We start from the raw sequence: 25,369 nt of genomic DNA, 5'->3' as shown, positions 1-25,369 counted from the left end.
GCTTTTCCAGCAACACATTTTCAGCTTTTCCCAGTAATACCCAAGACTTGAAATTCCTATATCAGCAATATAATAGACATTCTAAAAACATGAAGAAAGTTCATATAATTGGTATTGTTGGTATTTGAAAAAAATAGAAGTCTAGACATGACTAAGTGGCTCAACTTACCAACTTTTTGTTTTAACATAGCGAACAAAAGCATTACAGTCCTGGTGTTTGATGTATTTTTAAAATAAACTTGCCTTCTGTCCTGCTAAGTTTGAGCTTCATTATGAAATTGATCAGCTCTATTTCATAATTTGAAGGGAAAGACTGGTGAGTTAAATCAACTGCTGAATGAAGTGAAATCAATGCAAGAGCAAGCTGGGATGTTTCAGCATGAGAGAGACCAAGTAATGCTGGCCCTCAAACAGAAACAGATGGAAAACTCTGCATTAGTGAATGAGGTAATGTATTATTGAAGTAGTCATTAAATTTTAGCCTCACAATTGTTGTAAAGTGTGCTGAGCACAACTGAAAGATGTGGCAAATTGCAAATCAAGGGCTTGAATCTAATTCTTCTCTAGATCAGTGGTTTTGAGTTGTATCTAATTCCTGATAAACATTAGTTCACAGTGCTGATTTAACTTCTGCCACTTGTACTGACAGCTATATAGATTGACTGAATGAGTGTTGTCTGATTCAGCCAGTGCAGCACTTGACATCAGTACACATGGTGCTTGCATTCCTTTCACCTTCTATGAGCATTTTGTTCACTTTAACTAGATTGTGAACCAGCCACATTCCAAATTGGCAAAGTAACTCAAACTCTTCATGTCTGAGAAAGATCTGTCCTGCACAACCGAACATCACAGTCATGGATCAAACATGTTGCAATGGCTCTGGTCCAAATGGCCTTATATGGTGGTGGGATGAGAATGACGCTGTTATCAAGCCAATTAACTTTGTGTCAATATTGCTATAAACTTAGGGAGCTGTGTTGCATCTTCTTCCTTTGGACATTGTCCTAGTGTCATAATGATATTAAGCATCTCAATCATGAGCATTTCTTCTGGTGTCAAACTTCTACTAATGCACATGTGCAATCTGACTCTGTTGTCAGATTTTTTTAACAATGGGGTGCTTGGCCTTCAAGAAGGGTCCGAGAATTCTTTATTCCGAGACTTCTAAAGTGGCAAAGTAGGTGTAAAGACCTTGTATTTTTCTGTCATTTTACTTATGAACTGTATTAAAAACCAAGGATTGTTGAGGGATTGGTACACTTTTTTTGAAAACAAGTAACCTGATACTCTTTGCAAATGCTGCCTTAGTGTTTCTGCTTGAAACAGTAGTTGGTGGTTAGCAGACAAGCTGGAGCCAAGCGCTATGTGTACAAATGGAGAATCAACTAGAAGCAAGTTGCTGATTGATCTGTGGACTAATGGCCAGGTAGTATAGAGTCTTCAAGTCATACAGCTTGGAAACAGACCCTTAAGTCCAAATTTCCTGTGCTGACCAACCATCTGAATCTAACCTAATCCCATTTATCAGCATTTGGTCTATATCCTTCTAAACTCTTTCTATTCATAGACCCATTCAGCTTCCTTTTACATATAATTGTACCAACCTTTGTCACTTCCTCTGGCAGCTCATTCCATACACGCACCATCCTCTGCATGAATATGTTACCCCTCAGGTCCTTCTTAAATACTTCCCCTCTCACGTTAAACTTATGTCCTCCAGTTTTAGACTCCCCCACTCTAGTAAAAGTGGTTAGTTTTAATTAGTAGGAGTTATTTTCTGATGGTTCAAAATTGCTTAATTTAGCTTGAATCTGTTTATTTGTAATAAGTAGTAATTCTTGTTAAGTGTAGAAACCTGTTCCATCCTTTCTGTCTATCTAAGTCTAAAAGATAGATAAACAAGTACAGGGAGTTCCTTAATTTAACAACTTTTAACTCTTATGATGACTCCAGGGCTCAATTTTAAGAATGCTCCCCAGTAAGTTTTAACACAGGTAAAAAGGGAAGCCTTTGCTGAACCTGATCTGGGTACGATTGGCTAGGTATGAGTTGTGCAAAGAGAAGTAAAGGAAGGTCCCACTTAACTGGATAATGGTGAAGAACTGTTTGAGCAAGTTAAGGCAGTGAACCATGTCGAAGTTTTCAGACAGAATGATTAGGGATAACGCATCTTGTGTTGGTTACTGAGGATGTTGTTCATACATTTGGTTAGGAATGTTTTAAGAACTTTTAGATAGGCAGAAAGCTCATGAAGAGATATGCATGAATCCTGGTGTTTTGGAGACATTGGGGAGTTTGGAGGCAGGAGTTTGGAGTAAGGTTGCATGGATGAATGTCTTCAGTGAAATTATGATTGAAAAAAAAGGAAATAGTGCGTGATTAGAAGTAACCAAAGATAATGCGACGCAAGAGGAAAATCAAATATTCAAAAACTTGATAATGTAGGGGATGTGGTTTGCAATTAAATAATCTTCAAGGAAAGGTGAGTAGTAGTTAGGGCAAGGTGGGAATAACAAGATGAGAGATCAGGATGGAGATTAAAACCACACTGGAGGACCACGAGGAAGATTTGACTTGACAGGAAGGAGGAAGGGAAGCAGTAGAGCCGTCTGAGGAAAATGTCCGGTGACAGAGCAGTTCATGAGCTCTGAGCAGAGAGAGCAGGAGAGAGAGCTTCAACAAGGTAGTTGGCAAAATAAACTATTAGTTATCTGAGTGTAAGTGAAATATATGACTCACCATGATTAGGTTCCATATTTTCCTTAGTATCGTTATGTAAAAATAAGTTCTTTAATTGCATAGGTGAATCTAATTATAATTGTTGATGTGTTGATTGGTGATATAAAACAACCAAAAGATTCTTATCAAGCCTGGCTTAGACCACCCTTTGAGAAATTGAAGAAGTATATGTGTTAAGTGCTCAAACTTCTGTTGCAGGTCATGACCTGGTGTCAACGTAAACCAAAGTGTACCATCACATAAGCTATTGCTGTATTGGAAAGTGAGTCACCCATTGTGAATATGATGCAAAGTCTAATTACGTTCATGTTAGAAACTCCTGATGTTGACATGGTTGCTACTGCAGGCTTGAAATTGGAACACTGGCTATTGTGAATCAGATTTAAGTTGAAGGCTGGAGTTCAATCTTCCCTGTTGTGCTTTTCTTTTATGTTCTACATGCAGTTGAATTGTGGCAAGCATCTGTGCAGAGACTTAAAAGCTTTGCAATAGGAAGGGCGCATTCAAGTCTGTCAGAATCTTTCTAAGCCTCCCTACCCATACCTTTTGGGATTTCTTTATACACACATTTGTGAGTGATAGAGAATAAAAATGAAAAGTTCTGTTTTAAATATTAATTGTCAGTATCCAAGCCATCAATCTCTGGGAATCAATGTATCTCATTTCTTCAGCTTTTTAATGCCTCTTTCTATATCTTGCTATGCTATGTGAACTTCGAGGGTGTCTGTAGTCCAACTATGGGTTCTGTACTTTCCATTGATTTGTTTTAGTTTAGTTTGGAAGGTGTTTTCTGTATGCTGTTCTTCATCATTTATATTTTCGCAACTCTCCATAGCTTAATGTTAGCCTTAGTAGATAACAGGCTGAAAATGATGACATCTGATGCAATTGTGTGTTGCCCAGCTGATAATTGTAGAAGGTGTTAAACAAAAATTACCAGTCAGCTCAACGTGTGTGGGACTAGGAGAAGATAGTGAGTAAAAACAACTCCTGTATATTACATATCAGGATCTTTAATGCTTAAGTGCCCAGGTTAATGGCATAAAACATTATTGATAAGCATGCATTTCATTGGAATTGGAAATTCTTCAGGGTAACTTCAATTGGCTCAGTAGATCTGGTGAAGCAAAAGACAGATTGCTAGAATCTGACATAAGATTTTGGGAATTAACCCATGCTAAAGGTTTAATTAATTTGATAAATTACAAGACCAATTCCAGGAACAAATATATTTTGACAGTTCTGTGTAATTACTAATTTTTTTTTCATAGTGATTCCTAAAGAAATAATAGGTAACAAAAGCAGTGATTTTCACTATATCCACTTTGCAATACCAATTCTTGATCTAATTGATTGGGCATTAGTCTATTCTATTCTGCTTACTGGCATGCACTAAAACACTAAAAATCACAACTTATTAAACCTTGCTAGCCATTACCCAGTGTAAATGATCACAGACGTACTTAACTGTAATTGGCTTGCTAACATATGAACAGGTCGTGTTCAGCCTTGGATTTGCTGCATACTGTATTCCCCAGTCCTGATTAGTTTCTTTAAAAGTAATGGACATCTTAAGGATGATTTCTGATTAATTCTTAACATGCTAATTAGTTTATAAGATTGTCCCTTTTATAATAACTTGTCTTTCTTAGTATTGAGAGTGTGGTGCTGGAAAAGCACAGCAGGTCAAGGAGCAGGAGAATCCACATTTTGGGCATAAGCCCTTCATCAGGAATGAGCCTTGGATTCTCCTGCACCTCAGATGTTGCCTGACCTGCTGTGCTTTTCCAGTACCTCGCTCTCAACTCTGATGTCCAGCATTTGCAGTCCTCACTTTCTCACTTTCTTTCTTGGCATGCCAACACTACAGATCTCTCCCAAGGCAAGGTAACACCCAAGGACAATTACTACATCTTGTCAGTGTATAGTTTAATCTCCTAGTGGTGAACCATCATCCCAAATTTCCCAGTATTTAGGGTCTGAATGCTCTCTAGGACCATCAGTTTATTTTTACAAGATCATTGTGTGACTCCACCCAGCGTTGTTACCTAATAATAAATTGAAGCTCAATAGTAATAAACTAATATTCATAGGCCTGTTACATATGTTAAGTTTCAAAACTAGATCAGTTTAAAACCTAGTTTGAATAAAAACCCTTTTATGTCAAAAATGTTTTCACATTTCAATATTAAGCCACAAAAGGATCCATGAAACCATTCCCTTTCTGTTTCCTTTGCCATATGGTTATGCAAATTCAACATAACCTCTGCTTTTATGCTATATGCCCATATTAATAAATTAGGATACTGTATGCATTATTAACTACTCTCAACCTCTCCCTGTCGCCTTCATTAACTGAGGGGCATTTACCTCTTTGTTCTGCTTCTGCACGTTTTTTAGAATTGAAGTCTTTAGTTTATGTTAAAGTTCCATGTTCCTCTTACCAAAACGGAACATTTATCTGAAGAAGAGAGCTACATGCTTGTTATCACCTGCACTTTTAAAAAAAGTTCCTTTAGTCTCACTGTCAGTGAGTTCTGGTATTTTATTATGTTCCAATTGATATTCCGTGATTTCCATGTCAGTTATTATCTTGGAAAATGATGTTTTAATTCATTCTTGTGATGAGGGCATCGCTAACTGGGCTAATTATTGCCTATCTCTCATGGGCCTTGAAAGCATTATTCATAAAATTACCAACCACCTGGGGATGGTGATGGCAATGTCTTGTCTCTTATTTCAGTTGCAGCACACACGTGATAAGGAGCAGCGTTTGTACCAGGATTTGCAGCGATTGCGACAACATTTAATTGAGATGGAAGAGTCATACACCAAAGAGGCCTTGGCAGCTGAGGACCGAGAGGCCGAGCTGAGGAAGAGGGCTACTTTTCTGGGGGAAAAGTTAGCATCCTCATCTTCTGCTGTAGAAAATGCCAGGTAGAAGTAATGACTTTTCCTACAATAAGGCTTCAACTAATGTTTATTATCGATGTTAAATCGCTTAATTTGTCCTCTTCGTACACCAGGTGATATAGATTTAGGGTATGATTTCACAGAATTGTTACAGTGCAGGAGGAGGCCATTTAGCCCATCGTGTCAGCTCTGGTTCTTAGTGTCAATCTACTGTTTTTATTCCCTGCACCCTTGTACAACATTTCTACCAAAATAGTCATCCAATTTCTCCTTGAATGCTGCCTTATCATATGTGTGCTGCTCAATTGAACCTGGTTCCACCACATTTCCAGGCAAGAGATTCCATACCCTAACAATTCGTTATGTGAAAACCATTTTATTTCTCACATCACCTTTTGCTTCTTTAGTACATCTCTTTAAACATATACCCACTCATTTTGCTTCTTTAAATGAGCAGGAGCATCTTCTCCCTATCTATTCTATCCAGATGACTCATGATTTTGAAAACCTCTACTCAAAATCCTCTCAGTTGTCTCTTATATAAGGAGAACAGCCCCAACTTATTCAATCTATCCTCATATTGAAGTTTCTCTTTCCTGGAACCATCCGTGTAAATTATTTTTGCACTTTCTCCAATACATTCACGTCTTTCCTAGATTGTGGCACCCACAGCAGCATTTTGATTGAGGTCTAGCAAGTTCAACATCAATAGTCTGTCCTTCTATTTCGTGCCTCAGTCGTAAATCTGAGGGCACTGCATTTTTTTATTTTCTTTAGTAACTGTTCTTCTCCTGTTCTGATGTCTTCAATGATCTGTTTACTTATGCAGCCAGGTTCCTCTGCTCCCACAACCTAATGTTCTTTCTACCAAAATGCAATGGGTCACAGTTCACTGCATTGTGCCTAATCTGCCACGTATTCACCCACTTCACCAATGTGGCAAAAGTGAGGACTGCAGATGCTGGAAACCAGAGTTTACATCAGAGTGGTGCTGGAAACGCACAGCAGGTCAGGCGACATCCGAGGAGCAGGGAAATCGACGTTTCGGGCAAAAGCCCTTCATCAGGAATGATTCCTGATGAAGGGCTTTTGCCTGAAACGTCTATTTTCCTGCTCCTCGGATGCTTCCTGCACTCCACCAATTTGTCAATCTCCTTTTGGAGTTCCACACTGTTATCCTCTCAGTTCATAATTCATTCAAGTTTAGTATTGTCTGCACGTGTTACACAGTTGATGAATAAGGGATGCTGTTTCTAAAGTACAAACTTTTAAAATGTGTGTTGGCTAGAATACGATTGCATCGCCAACAGTAAATGCTATTTTATCGTGTGATTTTTATATAGTGCAGGGTCGCACAAGAACACAACCATCATGTTATAGAAGAACTACCTGTACCGATCCCTGGGGAGCACTAGTCCAAACAGAATCCATTGACTATTACACTCTGTTTCCTATCAAGCAGCCAACCTTGTATCCATGTTGCTACTATCCTTTTTATATCATGGCCTATAATTTTCCCCTCAAGTCTTGTGTGGTATTATTCCTCTCAAGTCTTCTGGAAGTCCATATGTGCCACATCAACAGTGTTACCTTCAAATCTATCCATTACTACTTTTAAAAATGATTGGTTCAAGGGCCAAATGGAGACCAAAAAGATTTAGACATAGAAGCAAGAGGCATGGCTGAGGTGTTAAATGGATACTTTGCACTGCTTTTTACAAACTAGAAGAATGCTACCCTAGCCATAGTGACAGAGAAGGAAATTCTTTCATCAGGAAGGTTCAAAATTGATTAGGAAGAAGTATTGGATAGACGGTTGGTACTTAAGTTTGTCAAGGCACTGAGACCAGATGAGATACATTCAAGGATTTTGAAGGAAGTGAGGTTAGAAATTGAAGGGATATTGGCCACAATATTTCATTCTTTCCTGGACTTGGGAGGTACCAGAAGACTGGAGAATTGTGAATTACAGACCACGAAGTTTAGCTTTGGTGGGCAAGCTTCGAGAAACAGTTATTTAGGATATCAATTAATACCTAGAAGGAAAGAAGGTTAGTTGATTAGGAAGAGTCAACATGTGGTTCAAAATTTGCTTCACAATGAATCACTAATCTCAGTCATGGCATAATTTGAAACATTGGTTGGGTTGATTAAAGATTTCTGCAAAGATAAGATAAATATATTTTATAAAAATAAAGAGAATTGTGGATGCGAGAAATCAGAAATTGCTGGAAAAACTGAGCAGGTCTGGCACCTCTAGGCCTGAAAAAGCCAAGTTAATGTTTCAGGACCAGTGATTTTTCTTCAGGACTGATATATTGGGAGAACTAGTCAGTCAGCAATTGCTCAATGTTTGTAAGAAGAAAGGATAACTAATTAAGTGCTTGAAGTAGGCAAATAATGTTGAATTGTGCAGGTCAATTCTTTTTGTATATTGAATGAACTGATTTTTCACACAACTGAGTCATTACTGTTGCTTTAATGATCATCTGTTAAGGATAGGGAAAGATTTGCAACCATTGTTGTGGTTCTGTTCTCCGAGCTGGGAATTTGTGCTGCAGACGTTTCGTCCCCTGTCTAGGTGACATCCTCAGTGCTTGGGAGCCTCCTGTGAAGCGCTTCTGTGATGTTTCCTCCGGCATTTATAGTGGTTTGTCTCTGCCGTTTCCGGTTGTCAGTTCCATGTGTCCATTGCAGGGTCGGTATATTGAGTCCAGGTCGATGTGCTTATTGATTGAATCTGTGGATGAGTGCCATGCCTGTAGGAATTCCCTGGCTGTTCTCTGTTTGGCTTGTCCTATAATAGTAGTGTTGTCCCAGTCGAACTCATGTTGCTTGTCATCTGCGTGTGTGACTAAGGATAGCTGGTCGTGTCGTTTCATGGCTAGTTGGTGTTCATGGATGCGGATTGTTAGCTGTCTTCCTGTTTGTCCTATGTAGTGTTTTGTGCAGTCCTTGCATGGGATTTTGTACACTACATTGGTTTTGCTCATGCTGGGAATCGGGTCCTTCGTTCTGGTGAGTTTTTGCAGTTCTGGTGTACTGCAGTGTGTTGTGGCCCTTTTGAACAGTGTCTTGATGCAACCTCTTTTGTGTGTGTTGGGGTGGTTGCTTTCGTAGTTCAGGACTTGGTCTGTGTGTGTGACTTTCCTGTAAACCTCTGTGGTGAATTCTCCGTTAGGTATTAGTACAAATGTTGCAATTGTACTAGCCTCCAACACTTCCAACACAGGTGAGGTGCCGGAAGACTGGAGGTTGGCAAACGTGGTGTCACTGTTTAAGAAGGGCGGTAAAGACAAGCCAGGAAACTATAGACTGGAGAGCCTGACCTCGGTGGTGGGCAAGTTCTTGGAGGGAATCCTGAGGGACAGGATGTACATGTATTTGGAAAGGCAAGGACTGATTCGGGATAGTCAACATGGCTTTGTGAATGGGAAATCATGTCTCACAAACTTGATTGAGTTTTTTGATGAAGTAACAAAGAAGATTGAGAGCAGAGAAGTAGATGTGATCTATATGGACTTCAGTAAGGCGTTCGACAAGGTTCCTCATGGGGAGACTGATTAGCAAGGCTAGATCTCATGGAATACAGGGAGAACTAACCATTTGGATACAAAACTGGCTCAAAGGTAGAAAGGTGGTGGTGGAGGGTTGTTTTTCAGACTGGAGGCCTGTGACCAGTGGAGTGCCACAAGGATCGGTGCTGGGCCCTCTACTTTTTGTCATTTACATAAATGATTTGGATGCGAGCAAAAGAGGTACAGTTAGTAAGTTTGCAGATGACACCAAAATTGGTGGTTGCTGGCCCCAAAGTGCTCCTCCACTGGCACCTCAGTCACCTGCCCTGCATTATTTCCCAAGAGTAGATCACGTTTTGCACCTTCTCTAGTAGGTACATCCACATACTGAATCAGAAAATTTTCTTGTACACACTTAACAAATCCCTCTCCATCTAAACTCTGTTCACTATGGCAGTCCCAGTCTATATTTGAAAGGTTAAAAGGCCCTGACTGTTTGACCCGCTTCTTTTATCAACTGTACTAGTCTCAGATTGATCTCTTTCCTCACTTCTTCCTGGGTCCCACCATTCCCCCTACCTTAATAGTTTAAATACTCCTGAGCAATTCCAGCACATCTCCCTGCCAGTATATTCGTCACCTTCCAATTCAGGTGCAATCCGTCCTTCTTGTACAGATCACTTCTACCCCAGAAGAGATTCCAATGATCCAAAAATGTTAATCGTTCTCCCATACACCAGCTCCTCAGCCATGCATTCATCTGCTCTATCCTCCTATTCCTGCCCTCACTAGCTCGCAGCACCAGGAGTAATTACTACTACCGAGGGCCTCCTTTTTAAATTCTGCCTAACTCTCTCTATTCTCCCTTCAGAATCTCATCTGTTTTCCTTCCTATATCATTGGTTCCAGTGCGTACAATGACTTCCTGCTGGTCCTCTCTGATATATCCTTGATCCTGGCACCATGGAGGCAACACATCATTTTGATTATTTGCTGCTGGCTACAAAAACATCTTTGTGTCTCAGACTAGAGAGTCCCCTAACACAATCGATCTCTTGGAACCCATCATATCCCTCATTGCAGTAGAGCCAGTCTCGATACCAGCAACTTGGCTGTTCATGCTACATTCCCCTGAGAATCCATCACCCCCTACGTTTTCTAAAACAGCATATTTGTTTGAAATGGGGATAGCCACAGAAGACTCCTGCACTACCTGTCTACCTCTCTTACCTTTCCTGGCATTAACCCATTTATTTGACTATATCTGCAACTTTTCTCCTTTCCTGTAACTGCTATCTATCACATACCCTATCTCTTGTAAATTCCTCATTGCCTCTAACTGTCTCCAACTGATCCATTTGATCTGGTAGGATTCACAACCGATGGCATTTATTGCAGATATAATCCTCAGTAACTTGTAAACTCTCCCTAAACTCCCACATCTGACAAGAAGGGCATATTACTCTACTAAAGCCATTTTTGCTTCTTCCAATCTACAGCCCAGAAAATAGCGTTGTGTTATTAGTCTACAAAACATTGCTCCAGGCTGACGTAATGCTTATGGCTTATATTTTTTTAAGTTTAATCAGGAGACAAATCTCAATAAAACATACAATCAAGAAAGAACCCGCTTTACTCACTACTGCAGACTTACTGTAAGGCCACACTTAAAAGTATTCACTTATCTGTTTCTGTGCTGTGATGTCTCCCAAACAGGTTCCTCCAAGATTTAGTTGTGAATTTCATTATTTGTTAATTTTCCCAGATGCACTCCAATGAATGAATTCAAACAGCAAAGGCAGTAACTGTGCAGGCTCACTGCGGTGTCGGTTGGCAGTGTGGGTTTCTCTCCCCCTCTGTCTGACTCTCTGTCTCTCCCCCTACACAGACCTCACCATGTGCTGCCTTTGTCTGTTCCTCTCCCTTTTAAAAGTTCTGGTATTTTGACTTTTTTTTCCTCCAAAGTTCCAAGACAATATAACAGCATATAAAACAGTAATTGGTGCTCTTGGAATTAGAGGAAATCACCTCCAATACCTGTTACAGCCAGAAATGTTTCCCGTCCTCCATCTCGGATTACCCAGAATCCTCCTTGCATGGTATCTTGTAAATGACGTTCGTTTTGCTGGTAGTATCTAATGGATCCTTTAGGTTCATTAGCTGTTACTTAAATGTGTTGGTAGAGTTGTAGGCTACCATGCTGCCAGCATATAATTTACGAAAGAGGAGGAGAATGACACCAGACTCCCATTCCTAGACGTAACAGTTGAATGTACAGTTAATGGAAAGCTTCAAACCAGCATTTAGAGAAAAGCAAACAAAGACCAAATACTTAAGAAACAATCTTCCCAACACCCACAAACAGAACTGCATCAAGACATTATTTCAATGAGCTACACCACACTGCAGCACCCAAGAACTACAAACAGCAGAAGAAAAATATCCGTACAACGTTTTGAATAAAAATGGGTACCCCATAAAAACAATCCACTGATTTCTCCGAAATAAACCCAAACAAGCAGGCACAACGCAACCAAAACCTATAGCCACATTATGTTAACACACTTCAACAGCGACTCATGAACCTAAAGGATCCATTAGATACTACCAACAAAACTAACATCATTTACAAGATACCAAGCAAGAACTGTTTTTAAAAAAAAAACTACATCGAACAAGCAAGCAGAATACTTGCCACCCAGATACATGAACACCAACTAGCCACCAAAAGACATGACCCACTATCACTAGTTTCCATACATACAGACAAAGAAGGACACCACTTTGACTGGGACAACACACACATCCTAAGACAGGCGAAACAAAGACAAGTGTGACAATTCTTAGAGGCGTGGCATTCTAACCAGAGCTCCATCAATAAACACATTGATTTAGATCCCCTCTACCTTCCCCTGAAAAAAAAACTGGAAATGACATCATCCACTTTAAGAAACTAAGACCTATAAATGGAGAGGCGGGACATTCCCCAGCGCTTCACCAGAGATTCTCACCGATGATGTTACCTAGTATGATGACGAAACGTCTGAAAACAAGCCTTCCAGCTTAGCGAGCTAACTTCCATACTTATCATCAACCTGAGCTACAAATCTTCTCAAACATTGATGGTCAATGGTATTGTGAGAAGCTCCTTTGGTTGCTTTCACATCGGAAAGGTGAATGCAAACTGCTGTTGGACTTGGTGCTGTTATAGGAAATACCTTAGTTGTATGTGAAACTTAAACTTGACAGAACGATGCAATTTATGCAGCAGATGTCATGAGTCAGAATTCTGCCTCTGTTGCTTTAATAGACCTTTGGTAAAAAACAGTTATTTTTCTATTCTATTAATGTAGCGTCATGGGTGAAACTGCACGTGGAGTAGATTGTTAATCATTTTTAATGGTGGCAACCTTTTCCTGTGTTGAGCGCACACTCCGTAAAATCAAAGGTATGGAAAAAAATAATTTCTTTGTGGAGGCGGGGGGCTCATTTGATTTACCGAGGGGATTATAACAGTTGTGACCAACATGCAGTCCCTGAGTTCCAGTTAATGTGATTTCTGTTTCCTCACACATCAGTTCCTCCGCTGATGTTTAGTAGATGGTCTGAATTATACTTGATACCAAGCTGCATGGTTTATTTTTTATATACAGCCACCAAGCCAGCCTCCAAGTGGAGTCCTTGCAGGAGCAGCTTCAAACTATTGCAAAACAGCGAGATGAAGCAGTGATGCAGTTGAATACGTCTCAAGAACAAGTGAAGCAGTATGCAATGTCACTAACTAACCTGCAGATGGTGATAGAGCAATTCCAGCAGGGTAAGTTTTTGATAAAATAGTGTTTATTGGAAGTGTCTGCATTTTAGAATGGTTTTAATCAGACAGAGCTTTGACTAAAATGTTTTACTCGATCAGTTCTAATTAATTTTGTCAGCTTCTGTTTCCTGCTTTTCTTTTTTTTGAATTATTAAAGTTTATCTATATAACATAGTATGGAGGTGCCAGTGTTGGACTGGAATGGACAAAGGTTAAAAATCACACAAGGCCAGGTTATAGTTCAACAGGTTTATTTGAAAGTACAAGCTTTCAGAGCCCTGCTCTTTCATTCTTTCATCAGGTAGCTAGCGGAGCAGGATCATAGGACACAGCTTTTAGTATTGATGCGATGCATTAAAAAACCTAAATTGCTGATAAAAGTCTCTAATCACTTAGAATGGGAATACAGGTTTCGACGTATTAATGTGTAAATCCCAGAAATTCTTTCAAGTCAGCCTTGAGATGACTTAAGGTTTTAATTTCAACTAAGCCTGTTGGACTACAACTGGGTGTTGTGATTTTTAACTTCATTCTGTCCAAATGAGTAAGGAGGCTTGAAGAGCAAGTTGCCCAAATGTGCTCTTAAATCTGACACTAGGGGGCGAAGATTATATGTATGGAGCATTCTGTTTTTTTTTGTTGATTTTTCTGCATCCTCCATTAAGTAACCTTGACTTGACACCTCCCATAATGGCTTTGCCTTGATGTGGAGTTGCTGTGTGAGGGATGCATATGCCAAGCATACTTAGTCTTGCTAGGAGAAAGTGAGGACAGATACTGGAGATCAGAGTCAAGAGTGTGATGCTGGAAAAACACAGCAGGTCAGGCAGCATCTGAGGAGCAGGAGAATCGACGTTTCAGGCATAAGCCCTTCATCATTTGGACAGAATGAAGTTAAAAAATCTCACAACACCAGGCTACAGTCCAGCAGGTTTATTTGAAATGCCCACCTGATGAAGCGCCTATGCCTGAAACATTGATTCTTCTGCTCCTCAGATATTTCATCTTATTCCATTGTGCAGTGTATTGGAATGCTGTAGTATAGTCTTATAAACCAAAGAAGACTTCTGCTTTATGGGGAATAATGCATAAGCCTTTGTGTAATTATTTTACTGATACCTTTAGTGATGTCATTGGTGTTCAAGGTGCACTGATGCATTGACTTTTTCATGAATACGAAAAATAAGACTAACAGTGGAGTTATAGCTGAAAAGCATCTGTGTCTAGAGAACAAAAAGTTTTCCAAGAGGGAAAACATTTAAATAATGTTTCAGAATGTAGCCCATATAGCTTAGATGAGATTAGATTCTCTATAGCGTGGAAGCAGGCCATTGGGCCCAACAAGTCCGAAGAGTAACCCACCATGACCCATTTCTCTCTGACGAATGCACCTAACACTATGGACCATTTAGCATGCTGTGTCTCTTAGTTTTGCCTCTTTGGAAGTACCAGGCCAAGAAGCCTAAAGAGCTATTGCCCCTACCTTTTGGCTACTGCACCACCGTCAGCGCTAGCTATTACATCTGCCATTTAAAAATTTAATTGTACTGGAAGAGGACAATAAATATGTGAGAACAACATTAGAAAGAAAACTATCTTCAAATCATGATATGGAGATGCCGGTGTTGGACTGGGGTGCGCAAAATTAAAAATCACACAACACCAGGTTATAGTCCAACAGGTTTAATTCGATGCACTAGCTTTCAGAGCGTTGCTCCTTCATCAGGTAGTCGTGGTGTACCTGATGAAGGAGTAGTGCTTCCAATTAAACCTGTTGGACTAAAACCTGGTGTTGTATGATTTTTAATCTTCAAATCAAACTTGGCTCAAATCCAGTTTGTCAAGTTTTAAAAACACAAATAGAAATTGCTGGAAAAGCTCAGCAAGTCTGGCAGCATCTGTGGCGAGAAATCAGAGTTCATGTGGGTCGAGTGACCATTCCTCTCAATTTCCTCAGGTCACCTTTGCGAGCACTTTCTATTTTTGTTTGTGATTTACAACATCCACAGTTCTCTCAGTCTTTAAATTTGATTAATTATATGGAATTGATCAGAGAATGACATATTTTTCTATCAATTTAAAGAACCATCCTTGTTAAAACAGACCTGTCAGGATATTCTGTATGTGCTGATCTAATGGTTTGGATTGAAACTGATCATGCCACATGTCAAGTTGGATGTGCTGTGCAGCAAGAGATTGTATAGTCAGTTCAACTTATTGCACTTAACTCTTCATTGCAAGCCTGGTGAGATAGCTTGATCTCCCTTTTTTTTTCCCTACTTTAGAGCCCAGTCATTATCCCTTAAGCCTTGATACAAATTGTCAGAGACAAGCATATGACCAAAAATGCACATTTGGACTGTGTTGAAATCTTGACATGCTTAACTTGGTGGAAACTGCACAGGAAGTTTTAGAATTATTTCTGGGGACACTCCAGGTGTTACATTTAACAAATAAATACAGTGAAAATAGTAATAGGTTGCCACGCTCCACCATTTTGAGTTACAGAAGATGTTGAGCTATAACTAAAATATAACTAAAAGTAGTTCTTTCTCCTCTCTTCTGCTCTGCTTGTCATTGCTGGGTAGGGGGTGCCCTCCACAATGAATTCCATGCCCACTAACGCCCTCACATCACAGTTCATTCTGGAGCCACTACTGCTCCACCACACTGGGCCTACTGTGCCGCTGTCGATGTAATTAAAGCTCCCATCGATCTGCCAGGAGCCAACCACCACTCCACTCGACCTGACATCTCCCACTCCACCCCACTCTGGTGTTATTATTCATTCAACCCACCTGCAATTGCATTCCTTGCCCACTGTATCCATTTGTGTACTTGTTAACCTTGCCCAGCCATCCACTTTGTCCATTTCTAATTTGTGGCTTGTGGGTGGTGAACAGGCTTTGTATAGTAAGGATATTAGTTACTCGTTGCAGTATTCCCAGCCTATGACCTCCTTTTGTAGCCACAGTGTTTGCATGGCCAGTCCAGTTCATTTCCTGGTCTATGGGAAACCCCCAGGATGCTCACAATGAAAGATTCAGTATTAATAATGTAGTTGAATATCAAGAGCGATGGTTAGATTCCCAGAGTGCATCTGTACCATCCTCACTACTTCCTTCGAGTAGTGGTCGGCATGAAAAGGTATTATTCATCATCTGAAGGTAGGTGGTTTTTGCTTATAGCCAGAGGTATCCACACTGATATTTGACCTGATGCCATGATATTTTGTGCTTGGATCTGGTCTTGGACCAAGATGCTAACAAGGGAGAGTGAATTGAACCTCTTGTATATTATTAACCTCTTCCTCCCCTACACCTGTTTGTAGACTGTGCAAGATGAATTTTGAATGATCACAAATAAGTCATGACCTTCAGAGCTGAAAGTCAGTCATTTATTTAAAAAAAGGTTTTTAAACATTTATTTGCTCAAGGTTTGTAGACTAGCTGTTTTGATTCTGTTCTTAGGAAGAATTGGCCCTCAAAGTTATAATTGTACAGAGTCTACTGTTGATTAACACCCAATGACCATCTATTCAATAGAGTCCAATAAAAATAATTCACAGTGATGCATGTAGTCTGTTCTCCAGTTGGCCAGTGTAAAAGGAGCTTTTCTAGTTGCTCAATTGTTGCACTTTCTCAGCATTAAAATCATTCTCCTTGAGTACAAACAAAAAAGGTAATTGTTTAATACCAAGTGTAATGAGCTCTGGGCATGTAATGAAATGCTTTATGAATAAATTGTCCCCATGTTAGCAGTTGTGGCTGCAAACCAGTAAAGATTAATGAACACCCTGGTGTTTCAACGAGGCAGTCATGCAGTTTCTTACATCAATAAGGTAATTGTGTCATTGTTTTTTGTGATTTCACGCTCTATTTAAAATGCTTAACTAAACAAAATTTTTATGGTTGGGTGGAGTTGACCTCTTCCCCCACCACCCCACCCACCCCCAATGCATCACCAATTAATTAGCTTTTCTGTTCAGTTTTTGTCTATTTAGTCAACAGTTTGAGGAAGGGTCACTGGGCCTGAAACGTTAACTTGGATTTCTCTCCACAGATGCTGTCCAGACATGTTGAGCTTTTTCAGTTAATGAAGCATGCTGTGTCCTCCCCTTACTAAAAGGGGCATTGAATGCTAAAGAAAGTATGTGAATGTATTAGTGAGAGTGCAGAAGAGGTTTACAAGAATGATTTGCCTCCAGGGATGAGAAGCTTCAGTAACGAAGATAAATTGGAGCGGTTGTGACTGTTCGTTTTATTTTGGAGAGAAGATGGTCTTGGAGCTTTTCACAAAATCACGAAATGTATGGTTAGAGTAGATAGGGAACGACTGTTCTTGCTTGTAAAAGGATTGAGATTGCGAGGGCACAGTATCCAAAGCAATTTGTAACAGAAGCAGATGTGATCTGAGAAAAAGCGTTTTCACAACAGATGTATTCTGGACTGGAATGATCTCCTAGAAATGTGATGGAGTTAGGTTCAATTGAGGCATTCATGAAGGCATGGGATTAATATTTGAATAGAAAACGTGGAGAAGGCAGAAGAATGGAGCCAAGTCATCATGCCTAATTGGAGATCTGGTGTGATCGGCCAAATATTATCTGAATGGTGACAGCTTGTGAAAGGAGGAAGTGCAATGAGATCTAGGTTTCTTGTACACCAGTCGCTGAAAGTAAGTGTGCAGAGACAGAAGATGGTGAAGAAGACCTATGGTTTCTTGACCTTCATAGTGAGAGGACCTGAATACAGTCATAGAGATGTACAGCATGGAAACAGACCCTTTGGTCCAACCCGTCCACGCCGACCAGATATTCCAACCCAATCTAGTCCCACCTGCCAGCACCCGGCCCATATCCCTCCAAACCCTTCCTATTCATAAACCATCCAAATGCCTTTTAAATGTTTCAATTGTGCCAGCCTCCACCACTTCCTCCGACAGCTCATTCCATACATGTACCACTCTCTGTGTGAAAATGTTGCCGCTTAGGTCTCTTTTGTATCTTTCCCCTCTCACCCTAAATGTATGCCCTCTAGTTCTGGACTCCCTGACCTCCCTATAGCTCAAATCCTCCAACCCTGGCATCATCCTTATAAATCCTTTCTGAGCCTTTTCATGTTTCACAACATCTTTCCGATATGAAGGAGACCAGAATTGCACGCAATATTCCAACAGTGGCCTAACCAATGTTCTGTACAGCTGCAACATGACCTCCCAACTCCTGTACTCAATACTCTGACCAATAAAGGAAAGCATACCAAACACCATCTTCACTATCCTATCTACCTGAAACTCCCCTTTCAAGAGGCTATGAACGTGCACTCCAAGGTCTCTTTGTTCAGCAACACTCCCTAGGACCTTACCATTAAGTGTATAAGTCCTGCTAAGATTGCTTTCCCAAGATGCAGCACCTCGCATTTATCTGAATTAAATTCCATCTGCCACTTCTCAGCCCATTGGCTCATCTGATGAAGTACCTGTTGTAATCTGAGGTAACCTTCTTCGCTGTCCACCACACTTCCAATTTTGGTGTCATCTGTAAACTTACTAACCATACCTCTTATGCTCACATCCAAGTCTGTAATTGTATTGGGTCTTGGTGAGACCACACTTAGAATGCTTTGTGTACTTTTGGTTTCTTTATCTGTGGAATGATGTTTGGCAGTGGAGGAAATGCAACGAAGTTTATCAGGCCAATTCCTGAAATGGCATGACTGACATATGAAGAGAGGTAGGATCAATTAAGACAATGTTCACTGGAGTTTAGAATATGCGGGGTGGAATCTCATAGAAACATATGAAATTCTACCAGCACCAGACAGGGTAAACACAGGAAGGATGTTTCTGATGACCAGGGAGTCCAGAACCAGTGGACACAATCTTGAGGATACAGGGTCGGTTGCTTACGACTGAGATAAAGGAGAAGGTCATTCACCCAAGGAGTGGTGAGCCTGTGGAACACTCTGCTATGGAAAGCAGTTGAGGCCAAAACATTGAATGTTTGCAAGAAAGTGTTAGATATAATTCTTTGGTTAACAAAATCAAAGTATGGGGTGAAAATGGGAGGAGGGTACTAATTGGATTATTAGCCATGATCATATTGAATGGTGGAGCAGGTATGAAGCCAAATAGCCTACTCCTGTTCCTATTTTCTTGTTTCTGATGGTCTGTTTATGTGTCATAGCACTTGTGACTCTATAATTCATGATTAAGTATTGATAATTCATGACAATTAATGTAAAGATTATGCCCTCAATATTTTGACATTGATAATTAAAGGAAGCAATAAAGTTTGGATGTTGATCGGTTTAGAGAAGAGTTGGAAATTTTGTATCTCAACAGTCAGACTTACTCCACTTTTAACTTTGTCTTGATTGACAGTTATGCTCCTAAAGCACAAGTTTCAATGGCTATAGGTTTTTTAAATAGGATCCTTTTTGCTAACCAGTCATGTAAACTTATTGTTGGCAGACTTCCATCTATCAGAGCATGTACTTTTTAAAAAATTATATACGTGCTCAGCAGATCCTAGATGAAAACTCAACTTCTTAATGCTTCATCCAAGCTCATCTCTGCTTTTCTGCAAGATCTGAATTAGAATATAATACCATGATGGTCAATTACTTGTTACTAATAAACCCAGAGTCATGAGTTCAAATAGTACCCCAGGAATTGGGAATTTAAATTCAGTTAATTTTAAAAATTGTGATAAAAAAGCTCATTAGTAAAAGAGACTATTAAATCACTGGGTTACAATAAAAATTCTGTTAGTTCACTGCTGTTCTTTTTAGTTGAGGCAGTTGACCATCCTTACCCCATTTAGCCTGTGTGTGACTTCAGACCACATGAAAAATTGGTTTGCTCTGAGATAACACAACCAAGTGTATGTTGGGCTAAAAAGCTGCTCTGAAAAGCTATAAAGTAAATAGACTTCTCCAGTTTCAGAAGGTGGCTCACCATCTGCTTCCCAAAGGCTAATATGAATACACATTCGTTGCTGATCATGTGAATGGAAGTTGTAAATTCCAGGCTACTTATGTTGGCAGATGTTGCTCACATTGATTTAACTAGGACATGTATTTTTTGTGACAATTAATCCGCCTGTGCAGAGGAGAAAGCGATGTATGCAACTGAATTGGAGAAGTATCAGAAGGACATTGCTGAGTGGAAGAAGAAAGCATCAAATCTTGAGAAAACAGTCACAGATTTGGAGGTGAGCTTTTTTTAAACAGGTATTAGTCTAAGAATACTCTGTGTGTAATTCAACAATTTAACATTTAACAAACAACTTTGCTATTTTGATTTCTCATCAGTGAATCCTGTCAGGTCCTGTTTATATTGGTTGTTTTTCTTCACTTCAATAGCAAGTGTTTGACAGCAATTAGTTGAGTCTTTGGTTCAGTTCATGAACAAACAGTGTCATCTGAACCAGATAGTGTCTTATGATTATCTCTACCCACAGCTTCTCCTTCAGTGTCAGCAATTTCTTTTTGGTGCAAGTCTTTGTTTTGATTGCTGAAATTAAACTGCAAATATATTCAATTCAATACTGCTGAGAGTGGTTTTAATCAGTCATGGACAATCTATATTTATTTATTTATTTATTACACATTCTTGGGAAAGTGAAGTATGTCATTGTAAAGATGCTTTCAGCTTTTCTGTTTACCAATTTGGACAGTTTAATTAGTTGTTATGATCCCAGTTGATGACTATTGGACATATCAGATTCCAGAATGCTGGCATGACAAACCCTAAGTTTCGTTTCTATTTTGAATTGCTGGTGATCAATCACTGAACATATGGACACAAGGATGTCAATGTACTTCTAACAAAAGTGCATAGATTTATTACTTAAAAAGAAAGAAAACTATAACCAAAGCCTGTAAGACAACTTGAAAAGATGTTATTGGGAATACAAGTTCTTTAGGAACTGTTATCTTCAGAACTGTTTGAACATTCTAGCTTAAAAACGGTTTTATTATGTGATTTCTCAGAAATCAAGCCATCAGGTTAAAGAGTGCCGCAAGTCACTTACTCTCTCTAAAATGTAAGATGACAGATTCAGCTGCAGAAAAGACCACCAGGATCTATTGAGGGCATTTTTGGACAGGGGAAGGAGGTGGGGGAACACTGGCTGGGGATTAGAAGGAACTTCTGCCCCATTCCGCTCTCCTCTCTGCTATCTCTCCCTCCTGTCCCACACTCTTTAAGGTCGTGGTGCCAGGCAATTCACCGGTTTAATCTTCAGTGAAACTGGGTATGGAATTTAAATACTTCAACACATCTCTCTCTCTCAGCAGATGATGCTCCAGGGTAGTATGTTTCCTTCCTTGTGCCAAGGTAATGTATGTTACGGAGCAACTGAATTTTTTTTTAACCCAGCATACATCATGTCCAAGAATAGAGGGTGCAATTCTACATCCTAGTGGATGAAGTCAAAGTATGGGGATAGTAATCATAATATGGTCAGATGTAACATATTATGAGAGAAAAAAAAATGATTGATAGAGCAAGAATACACATTCTCAATTTGGGAAGGCAAACTTTACAAGACCACGATGATCTGGCTGAAGCAGATTAGACACATTCTTTGTAGAAAGTCAGTGGCAAAGCAGTGGAAAGCTTTCAGATGCGAGGTTCTAAGGACACAGTGTAGCATGTGTCACAAAGAAAGCTGGTGGTACTGCCAAATCTAGAATCCCCGGTTATCCATCGCACACGGTAAGATAAAACCGTAAAATAGAACTTATGGCAATCTTATAAAAAGTAATACTTCAGGAAGCATAGAGGTGTTTTGGAAGTACAGGGGTTAAATGAGATAGGAGATTAGGCCAGCAGCAAGAGGATATGAAAAAATGTTGCCCGATAATAGGGAAATGTCCGAAAGTGTTTTATCAGTAAATTAAGAGCCTGTGTATAACTCAGGAAAAGGTACAGTGCTGGATGATTTGTGCATGGATACAGAAGATATGGGGCAGGATTCTTATTTTGGTTCTGCCTTCACAAAGGAGATGGATGATGTAGACATTGTAGTTAAAGAGGAAATGTGGAGTATTTGTTAAAATAAACAAAACATGAAGAAAAATATAAGGGGGATTGACCTTGATGGGCAAATCACCATTCCAGACAAATTAATCCTGAGTTGTTAATAGGAGCAAAGGAAGAAATGATCTGAGGATCATGCCCAGATCTTCACTAGATAAAGATATGTTACCAGAGGATTGACATTTTTGTTATTGCCTTGTGGGATGTGGGCATTGTTGGGTGGTCAACGTTTGTTACTCATTGTCCCTAGTTGACCTTGAGAAGGTGGTGGTGACCTACCTTCCTTGAATGGCTGCAGTTTGTGAGCTGTAGATCTACCCATCCACGATGTAAGGACTCTGAAGGAGTGACAATATATTTCCAAATCAGGATGGTGAGTGGCTTCGAGGTATACTTGCAGGTGGTGATGTTCCAATATATCTGCTGCTCTTGTCCTTCTAGGTGTAAATGGTAATGGCTGTGGGCTTGTCTCAGGAGCTCTGGTGAATTTCTGCAATGCATCTTGTAGATAGTACATGCGGCAATGGTCGAGGGGGTGGAGGCTTGTAGACGTAGTGCCAACCAAGCAGGCTGCTTTGTCGTGGATGGTGTCAAACTGCTTCAGTGTTATTGGAGCTGCACTCATCCAGGCAAGTGGACATTATTTCAGCGCACTCCTGATTTGTGCCTTGTAGATAGTGGACAGGCTTTGTGGAATCAGTAGTAGTTACTTGCTGCAGTATTCCTAGCCTCTGACCTGTTCTTGTAGCCACTGTATTTATATGATGAGTACAGTGGAGCTTCTGGTCACTGATAACCCTGGGATGTTAATAGTGGGGAATTGGTGTTGGTAAAGCCTTTAAATGTCAAGAGTCCATGGCTGTTTCATATTGGAGATGGCCATTGTCTGACACTTTTGTAGCAAAAATGTTACTTAGCACTTTTCAGCTCAGGCCTGCATATTGTTCATGGACCTGGACTGCGTAAGTATGTGAGGAAATGTGAACACTGCTGAATCATCAGAAAATCATGTTAGTTAAGCAAGAGTGTGAATTATTAGGTATAATAAGCATAATTATTGCTGTTTTGATGTTAAACTCTAACCATAGAATGTGTGAATATGATACCATTAATCAAGATGGATATGAAGGGTAGGTGAAATAATTGTAGGGTAGTCCTTCTGATGTCAGTGGTGGAAAAATTACCCGAAACAATATTGAGAGAGAGGATAAATTGTTAGTTGTAAAGGCATGGTCTAATTAGAAATAGTTAGCATGGTTTTGGGTATACCTAAGGGTAGGTCTTGTCTTCCTCAAAAGAACTCCATTCTGTTTGTAACATGAATGCTTGATGAAGGTAGTGCAGTGGATATTGTGTATGTGAATTTTAATAAGGTATTTGCCAAGGTGCTACTGTCCCAACTGGTCAGAAAAATTAAAACCTGTGGGATACAGATGAATGTGGTAATTAATTGCAAAATTTGTTCACTGACAGGAAACAAGTTAATGGTTGATTAATGTTTTTGCAAATGGAAATTGGGTTCTATTGGTGTTTCATAGGACTTGATGTTGGGCCCATTGCTTTTGTGGAATACATTAATGATTTAGACTTGCAGGCATAAGGTTGGGAAATTTGCAGGCAACATAAAAATTGCCCAGATGGTTGGTAGTCAAGAAGATGGCTGTGTACTGCAGGAAGATATCAATGAGTCCTTAAGTGAATGAAAACATAATGAATGGAATTCAGTCCAGAGAAATGCAATATTATGCTTTTAGGGAATGCAAACAAAGCAAGCGAATACACAGAGGGTATTGAGAGGAGTAGAGAACTGAGACACCTTGGAGTTTACAGTGCAAGTGCAAGCATGTGCGCAGATCCCTGAAGGTAATAAGACAGGCTATAAGGTGGTAAATAAGACATATGAGATTCTTCTATTTATTGAGTGGGGTGTTGAAAACATGAGCAGGGATGTAACATTAGAACCATATAAGACACTGGTTAGACCACAAATGGAGATTTGTGAACCATTCTTGTCACCACATTACATTGTTTTAGAGAGAGTACAGAGAGGATGTACAATATTATTGCCGTGGCTTGAAAATTGTTCCTGTGAGGAAAAATCGGGTAGTGTGATGTTTTCCTTAGAAAAGAAGATGATGAGTGGTGCCAACTAAGATGTATGAAATAATGAAAGGATAGGATAGAATGGACATGGAAGTCCTATTTCCCCAGTCAGTTAGGAAGGCACACCAAGTCTACCAAGATTTAAGGTGATCAGTGGAGTGGTTAGAGTGTACACAAGGAAAGCTTTTCTCACCCAATTGGTGGTGGGTATTTAGAATCTGCTGAAGCTCCTCGGATGCTGCCTGAACTGCTGTGCTCTTCCGGCACCATTGATCCAGAATCCATTTAGAATCCAGTGCTTAGTTTGTTATTTTTGTTGGGAATCTTACACTAAGAGGAGTCTGGATGTATGCCTGAAGCTTTATCACCTGCAAGGCTGTGGACCAGGTGCTGGAAAGTGGGATTAGAGTGGATGGCCAGTTTATTCAGCTGGTACAGGGCTAGTCTCATTCCTTGTTGCAACTTTGCTGTGGTTCTCTGATTAGAGTCACATCTTTATAAACAGCAAGCCTCCTATCTTCAATTTATAATTTGGTTACCGAATTGATGAGGTTGGGAGTATTTCCTTTCAGTAATTTACCAGATGTGCTTCTTTCCACCTCTCTGAGAGGCGCAGTCGGACTAACTTGTTGACTTTTCTCTGATTTTTGATTACTTTGAGGCTGTTAAAACAGCTCAAGATTTCTTTCCAGCTCTGAAGTAGTCTGAAGACTTTCACAAATTTTTCTGCTGCTGGAATGAATATTTTCTTCAGAACCTAACCTATTTGTGGCCTCAACTGTCTGTCCTTGGAAATCCTGTAAATTTTGGTTTGTAATTGTCTTGTCACTTAGTCTTTCCAAGGGATCATACGATGTAAGCTATCTTCAGCTCACTGTTCCAAATTACTTCCTAAACTTGAAAAAGACAGATCACGCCTTCACAGCACTAAAAACCAAAAAGACATATACCTCTGCTTTCAAATTCCCAAATGATGATAACATATTCTAAACCTTCACCACAAAATAAACTGTTGATTTGAGAATTGACTCCATCAATATTTCTCGCTGCCCCAGAAAGGCATAATCAAAGACTCGTCTCACCCTGATTTATAATCTCATCCACCATCTTCTCTTAGGCAAATGATACAAAGGCTTAAACTCACGTGCCAACAGATTCAAGAACAGCTTACCCTGCTGTAATTAGACTTTTGAATGGACCCCTCATATTTCAGATTTAATTTTGATCTCTC

At 39.8% G+C, this 25,369-nt stretch overlaps 1 protein-coding gene across 3 annotated transcripts in view; it reads left to right on the top strand.

Annotated features, from left to right (window-relative positions):
• Positions 1–25,369, top strand: part of trip11 (thyroid hormone receptor interactor 11) — a 107,969-nt gene that overhangs the window by 53,418 nt on the left and 29,182 nt on the right. For all 3 annotated transcript variants that reach the window (XR_006312699.1, XR_006312698.1, XM_043697132.1), the window contains exons 12-15: positions 307–447; positions 5,486–5,679; positions 12,827–12,990; positions 20,100–20,203. Coding sequence is in view for 1 of the 3 variants with exons in the window: in XM_043697132.1 (XP_043553067.1) it covers positions 307–447; positions 5,486–5,679; positions 12,827–12,990; positions 20,100–20,203 (603 nt within the window). In the remaining 2 variants the exon portion in view is untranslated. The remainder of the gene's footprint in view (positions 1–306; positions 448–5,485; positions 5,680–12,826; positions 12,991–20,099; positions 20,204–25,369) is intronic.

This window comes from Chiloscyllium plagiosum, chromosome 10 (assembly GCF_004010195.1).
Source record: "Chiloscyllium plagiosum isolate BGI_BamShark_2017 chromosome 10, ASM401019v2, whole genome shotgun sequence".
Lineage (NCBI taxonomy): Eukaryota > Metazoa > Chordata > Chondrichthyes > Orectolobiformes > Hemiscylliidae > Chiloscyllium > Chiloscyllium plagiosum.
This window is presented reverse-complemented; position numbering and strand designations above follow the sequence as displayed.